The 7565-nt window shown below is 40.1% G+C and overlaps 1 protein-coding gene across 1 annotated transcript; it reads left to right on the forward strand.

Moving 5' to 3' along the window:
* Positions 1 to 217: 217 nt before the first annotated feature.
* Positions 218 to 1858, forward strand: LOC103722869 (transcription factor bHLH93-like). The gene is made up of 4 exons (XM_008813571.3): positions 218 to 838; positions 952 to 1122; positions 1208 to 1375; positions 1482 to 1858. Exons 1-4 carry the CDS (start codon positions 311 to 313, stop codon positions 1566 to 1568), a joined length of 954 nt encoding a protein of 317 aa, XP_008811793.1. The 5' UTR covers positions 218 to 310; the 3' UTR covers positions 1569 to 1858.
* The last annotated feature ends 5707 nt before the right edge of the window (positions 1859 to 7565 follow it).

Below are 7565 nucleotides of genomic sequence, written 5' to 3' on the forward strand. Positions count from 1 at the left end.
TGTGGGTCAGACCTCTCCGTCCATGCTCTTTATTTATCACCCCACCAAGATCGCAGATTTCCGTGAAAAAGACTGCAGAATAAAAATAATCATTGAGAGAGAGAGAGAGAGTTATAAACTTATAATCTTGGGCTATCTATAGATTCCAATCCATTCCAGTATACCTTATTGGACAAATGTTGAATTCATTAATTAGAAGGAATAATTGTTCCTCTAAGGTTTTATATATAATTCCCCTGGTTGGTGCACCGCTCACACCACCGCCCTCCTTTTCCTGTAGGCCTCCTTGTCTGAGGCTCTGGAGAGTAGGATGGAGCTCGATGAGCTTGGATTCTTGGAGGAGCTTCTGGCTCTCAGGGGGGAGACATGGGACACTCTCCCCAATGGAATGAGTGAGTTCTTCTCCAGTGAAGGAAGCTTGGATTGCTTCCAAGAGAGCCAAGGACTGGTTCCTCCCAGCTTCTCAGCATTCGAAGGCCTCGCGGCGGCGCCGGCGGAGCCGAGTTTTGATTGCTTGAGCGAAGTCTACTGCCTGCTTGGTGCTGGGTTTGCTGCGGCGGCACCGGAGATCCACTCGTCGTCGGTGCAGTCGGCATTGGAGGATGGAAAGGCTGGTCGTCCGGTCCATGGTGACGGGCAGACGTCCGTTTGTAAGGTGGAGATGGGGCAGTCGACGCCGGAGGCGCCGGTGGTGCTTGGGATGGGTGGCCGCATGGACAGGAAGAAGAGGAGAGCCGAGGGGCTGCAGTCGAAGAATTTAATGGCCGAGAGGCGGCGCAGGAAGCGGCTTAACGATCGGCTGTCGATGCTTCGGTCCATTGTTCCCAAGATCAGCAAGGTAATGCACTAATGCTAAATCTTGGATCCAATTTGGACCAACTTTCTGGTGTACATTCGAAGTTTTCTTTCCTTGGATTTATAATAGTAGAGTTCGAGACTTGATGTTGGCAGATGGATAGGACTTCAATACTTAGTGACACCATAGATTACATGAAAGAGCTCCTGGAAAGGATCAAGCGATTGCAGGAAGAGATCGAACTGGGCTCGGAGCAGCCGAATCTACTGGGCATCTTCAAGGAGCAGCTGAATCCCAATGACATATTAGTGAGGAACTCTCCCAAGGTAATCGCTAGACTTAATTTCTGCTTGTCTATGGTTGAAGCCCATGGCTTGGCAACGAGTCTTACCTTGTGAGCTCTCTTTGTAGTTTGATGTCGACAGGAGAGACTCCGACACCCGAATCGAGATTTGCTGTACGTCGAAGACAGGTTTGCTGCTGTCGACTGTGAACACTTTAGAGGCCCTAGGGTTAGATATCCAGCAGTGTGTCATCAGCTGCTTCAATGACTTCGGGATGCAAGCTTCTTGCTCCGAGGTAAGATGGTTAACGTTAAGCATGGCTTCTGTTGTTCGATTACCTGAATCTGTGTTCGCATTTCTGTGTCTTTAGTTTGTAAACTATGATGTTGGTGTGCTTCCAGGATATGGAGCAGAGGGCAGCAATAAGCTCTGAGGAGATAAAGCAGGCATTGTTTAGAAATGCGGGCTATGGCGGAAGGTGTTTGTAGAAGAGAAAATGCAACGGGGGAAGCAGGTTTGAAGGCCTTTTGCATGTCTCTGTAAGCAAGAAGCTTGGAGGTGAATGACTGATTTGGTTGCTTGCAGCTTCCCCACCTATTTACGACTTGTAATTGAAGAGCCTTGAGGTGACCGTCAATGTGTGGGTGTTTCTCTCCTTCACATACTGCAAAAAGATCTGATTGATGTTTTTATGATGTGGAGTTGTATGTTCAGAGTTCTTGTGAAAATATTGAGCATAACTCACCTGGATATACTGTTCGGAACAATGTTACCACCACACTCGGATTCGTGTCTAAAAATTCATGTTGGATGTATATCTGAATCGGAGACATATCAATTGGCTAATGAATTGACCCAAAAAAAAAAAAATTAAGTTGATGGAGAAAGGGCATATCAAACTTTAACACCTCCTTTATGTGCAATCTAGATATGCACGTAAAAGAATAACTCAGGGACAAATAAGAATCAGGATATCCAAAAATAATTAATTAAATAATTAAATTGGAGATATTCAAACTTATGACTCTGATAAATTTGAGCTCTGATGCATATTTATGACTTCAACACAGTGGAAGCCAACCAACTACATATACATCATTTATTTAAACATTTCGAGTTATCTATTATTCTAATTCTTGTTTGTCTTTGATTTAATTGTCTTTATAGTACATGATCTGGGTCGTACATCAAGGGTGTCGAGCTTGATATATACATCATTGGCCTTTTCATTACTAATTTTATCTTTTTCTTTATCTATATCACTAGATACTTATGGAGTTCTATGATTGCCACTTCCAAAAATTGATAGGGAGTTGAACTCTTTCAATAATAAATTTGATTTTGCCTGTTTATATGAGAAATAAGTATTAATTCTTTGCAAAATATTTTTTTTTATATAACTTTAAGTCAATTGAAAAGTTTGAATGGCAAATTTGTATGTTAAAATATTTTAACAAACAATATCTTCTTATTATTTATTTATAATATTTAAATGAATGATATTAAAAATATAAGTTATATAATTTAGTTAAATTATAATTTAAGTTATATATTTCTGTACTTTTGTTTTTTTTTTTCTTATCAAACCAGTTACTTAGACGCATATCTATATCCCAGTCTCATGATTGTGTCTATGCAATACCGCTCTTGATGCTTCTCCTTAGCTTCGAACTATTAATTTTCAACTAAGATTGAGTCCAAATTCTCTGTAAATTATAGAAGAGAACTCCCAGTACTACAATGATTCCAACCATTACAACAAGTTTATACGAGACTTATCCCACAAAGCATGGAAGTGTGGACTGTTCGAGAGTTGTCAAAGTAGCAATATAATTTGTTGTAAGAAAATACAAAATATATAAATAAATCCATCTCATCCTATCAATTTAAGTTTTTGGGACAAATAGTGATTTCAGCATGGTATTAAGCAATCGGGATTCTAATGGGCAAAAGAATTTGGTAACCATTATCTTAATCCTTGGCCCTTGGTAATGACATGGTAGGGACCATGTCTAAGCCAATATGCTGCACCCAAGGACACAATCCAAGCCAATCTTCAGCTCTTATCCTTACAGTTTAAGCTGAAAGAACTGAAGTTACTTGGCCCTCAACCCTTGGTAACCTTTTCCATCTCTCTGTAATCTTTTTTTTTTTAGCACTATCCATCTCTCTATTATTATTATTATTGGAGACCTCACAATATCCATTCTCTCTACATTATAAATTTGTCTCCACACGTGCCATTAGGAGAGAAGCCTATAGACAAGGTCAGATATCTACCTAATCCCTATAAGGAAGGATACATAAAGTTGCTGGAAAATAAAACAAACATATTGTAGAAAAAAAAGTTTGGTGTGCGTGTGCGTGTGAGTGTGAATCAATATATCATTGAATTCTAGAAACTTAGGAAGGGTGGCGATATCCGATGGTTGGTGAGAAAATATGATGTCTTACAGACTGTGCATGTGTAGCAAGAAGTGAATAGAATTGCTGATTAAGTCGCCTCCTATGCTGTCCATCAATCTGAAAAGATTTTTTGAACTCAGATAGACTGTTGTTTCTTCACCATTGAGCTTTTTTTTTTTTTTTTTTTTTTTCTCATAAGATTAATGGGAGCAGCAGATGTAAATTAAAAAAAAAAAATTGTCTGAGGAACAGATGGCCCGGATGCGGTGCGCGGAATAATTTGGTTTGGCTGCCAAGGCACAAAATTTGTCGCTTCCTTCACGGATGCTGTTCAAATAATGGAAGCTTTTTTGACCCAAAAAAAAAAAATAATGGGAGCTTCCAGTCAACTTGATGGGTCTACTGTTGCAAGAAAGGCGTACACACCTGACAATAGTGAAGAATCTGGAGATCTAATTTGGTTGCACAGTAGATTCGCTGTTCAGATTGAACAGCCTGTGTAAGGAACAGCTGGCGTCCCAATTCACAGCCTGCAAGCAGGGGACAAGGAGGGACCCAGTAGCTACGATAAGGTGGCCAGTCTAAAAACAGCTGAAGGAAATATTAAAATAATAATAAAATATCAAGATTTAATTTAATTCAATTAAAAATTTGAGAAGAGGAAAAAAATACGAGAGAATTTTTGCAGCACCCGAGTAAAAAAAGAGTCGACAGAGTACAGACCCTGTCGACTCTTTTTTCTTTTTTTTTTTTCCTCCCACGCGTCCTCAAGAGACCATTTCTGCCGCTGGGACGCGGGTTCAAATATCAAGGGTGGTTCTATATACACCCCCCCCTTATTGCTCAGGACACCCCCCAAAAATTAAAAAAAAATTAAATACTCTCTACACCCCCCATTTGCTAAGGACACCCCTAAAAAATTAAAAATTCCTAAATTACCCCCCACCCTCCCCACCCCCTCACCTAAATTGCTCTCTACACCCCCAAACCCCCCCCCCCCCCCCCCCCGCTCTTCCCTCCAAAACACCTCGCCAACGCCCAAAACCCCCCGTTCCCCCTTCTCCCTCTCGTCGCCGGCATTCTCCCGATCTCCGACCACCTCGCCGGCTTCTCCCGGAACCACCTCGCCGGCTTCTCTCGAAATTTTTTTTTTTCACGGTTCGTGCTCCGTTCGGCACTGGATCGCCGAACAAAAGGCTTCTGTTCGGCTGAACAGTGCCGGACAGAAGCCTTCTGTTCGGCACTGTGCAGCCGAACAGATCTGTTCGGTTGAGGGTTGCCGAACAGAAGGCTTCTGTTCGGCACTGTTCAGCCGAACAGAAGCCTTTTGTTCGGCGATCCAGTGCCGAACGGAGCACGAACCGTGAAAAAAAAAAATTCGGAAGAAGCCGGCGAGGTGGTTCCGGGAGAAGCCGGCGAGGTGGTCGGAGATCGGGAGAATGCCGGCGACGAGAGGGAGAAGGGGGAACGGGGGAGGAGGGGTTTAAGGGGGGTTTGAGGGGTGTTTTTTTTTTTTCTTTTCAAAACGAAACGGAGGAGGAGGAAGGGGGTGTATGAGAAAATTTCAAGGGCAATATGGTAATTACACTAAAGGTTAGTTTGGATATTTTTTTTTTTGGTTTTTGGGGGGTGTCCTGAGCAATAGGGGGGGTGTATATAGAACTACCCAAATATCAAAGATCTCATGTCATTTTCTGACCAGAACTAGAATGGGCTTTTAACGAAATTCCAACAAACTCCACCTTAGCTTCTGTTACCATTTAACTACTCGAGTATAGGTGGCTTCTTGCCTCCTTTCTATCACAAAAAAAAAAAAAAAAAAAAAAATCCTGGAGTAAATATGATAAGAGTTATCAGAATCCAAGATTGAAGAATCATCGGATGTGCCAAGTTGGCAGCGTTTATATTTTAGAATTTTAAAGTAGTTAAAAAGTCTAAGATTTAACATAAAAATTAGAATACTTCCACTGGGAAAGGGAGAGATTAATTCTCATAAATAGAGTAAGAGACTGGAAAATAATCCAAAAAAGAATGATTAGACAAATCTAGACAAGAGACTGGAATACTTCTCTTCCTCTTTTTCTTTTTTGTTCCTCGTTGTCTCCAACCTTTTTTTTTCTTCTCCGATCACATCTAGTAAGAGGCTTCAGAGTACCTTTTTTGCGCCATAGCATAGTAGCCCACAATTCATGTGGTTCACTTTTTTTTTTTTTTTTCTCGCTAGAATGTATTTTTAAAAAAATTGATGCATAGATATATAATATCTAAAAAAATAATTTTTGCATATTTGATTGACTATAAAAAATAGAAATATCTTTTGTTTAGTTGAGCATCTAGTTTTTTAAAAAAAATTATATAAAATATCTATTATATCTTTAATAAAGAAAGACCTCATGCTATTCTATTTAAAATCTTAAGGATATTTTTAGAAAAAAAATTTAATTCTTATTTAGTGAGAATTAAATTTTTTCGTATTCTATATGAGTTTTTCTTTCTTATGAAAAATGTAAGATCATATTCCCATAGAAAAGTTGTTTTTCTATTTTTTTAAAAAAAGACTTTAAACAAATATAAAGTATGTTTTTATTTTTTAGTTTACCATATTTTTTATTCTTTCCCTCCCACGAACCAACTAAGGTCAAAGGATCAATGAGCTCTTTTCCTCTCGAATTGCCGCTGTTTTGACGTGGGAGTGGACTCAAATCTCGAAGGACTCTTGTCGTAGGACTCGATAGCGGGCTTTTAATGTGGGCAAACCGAGTTCAATGTTGTTGGATTGGGCTCTCACGAGCCCATAAAGCTTTAAGCCTTACACAGCAGATACTTACACCGGTATCCTGATGTTGGGAGCTAATTGTAGCAAGTTGATAGAAGGAACGGTCAACTCAAAGATCAGGCAATCATTTATAGGAGCTACACCTGAGCAATATATGACTCTACCAGGATAATCTGAAGAATGCGATTAAAAGATTTGCTTTCAAGATTTTACATACAGAAGAATGGTGAAACTCTCCAGTCTTTCATCACCCTGATCATTTTGCTTGGAAGACTTAGTTGGGCTTAATCGATGCAACTTCAAATTCATAGAATATCATACCGGCCCAAATCAAATGGTATGAGGCATATTATACTAGTTCGGTATCGGTATCTGGTAAGAATGGCATATCGATACGGATGGCATACCGAGTGTCGGTATATGCCCAAAATTTTATATTGTACCGTATCGATACTGTGCTAGTGTGGCATCGGTACAGGATCCGGTATCGAGATAGCGAACCTTGCTTCGAATGTTATCAAGGTTTAGAGAATTTTTCAGGCTGTTCTCACTTCTCAGTGCAACGTTGAGGCCATTTGTGAATCTATCATGTGATAGGTTGGCTGAGTGCCCAGGTATTCTTGGGCCTACACAAACAAGTCCATAATTAAGTTAATTGATATAGAAACCATAATGAAGACTAACTAGGATTAGTTCTCAAAAAATAAGCCTAACCTGCACCCCTTGCTTGACATCAAACCTGCTAGGCCTAAATTTTGCACTAACTTTGATGACCTGGACGAGCAGTCGAGTTCATGAAATTGTTCTTCCGGTTGGTTTCTATGGTCTATGAGCCCATCAAGCACCTTTATGCACAAGGATCAAGAGCAGATTCAAAGGGAAGTTTAAGCTAACGATCTTTTTGTGTCTTGAACTCAGACAACAAATGCTGCATCATGGAAAGGAGACTGGCCAGCGCTGAACCCTGGGGCATGGAGATGCTGTCATATATAGAAAGCTACCATGATCAACTAGAATGTAGAACTCTCATGAGCACATAAAGCCTCTCTAAAATATGAAAGACGTTGGCAGAATAATTCTGGAAAGACTTCAAAGTCCATTCTATATATCCATTCCTAATCACTGGTGATCAAGTCAGCTTCTTTCAGAAGGCAATGACTTCATCTTTCCTCAGATTCAACGGAGGATGTTGTCACGCAAGGAAGTTGATTAAGTGTACTCCATAACCTATTATAAGGTTATGCACTGAAAAACCTTATTCTAGGATTCATTCTCGCAACCTGAATCTGTCTATGAGGACTGG

This window comes from Phoenix dactylifera, chromosome 18 (assembly GCF_009389715.1).
Source record: "Phoenix dactylifera cultivar Barhee BC4 chromosome 18, palm_55x_up_171113_PBpolish2nd_filt_p, whole genome shotgun sequence".
Taxonomy (NCBI): Eukaryota; Viridiplantae; Streptophyta; class Magnoliopsida; order Arecales; family Arecaceae; genus Phoenix; species Phoenix dactylifera.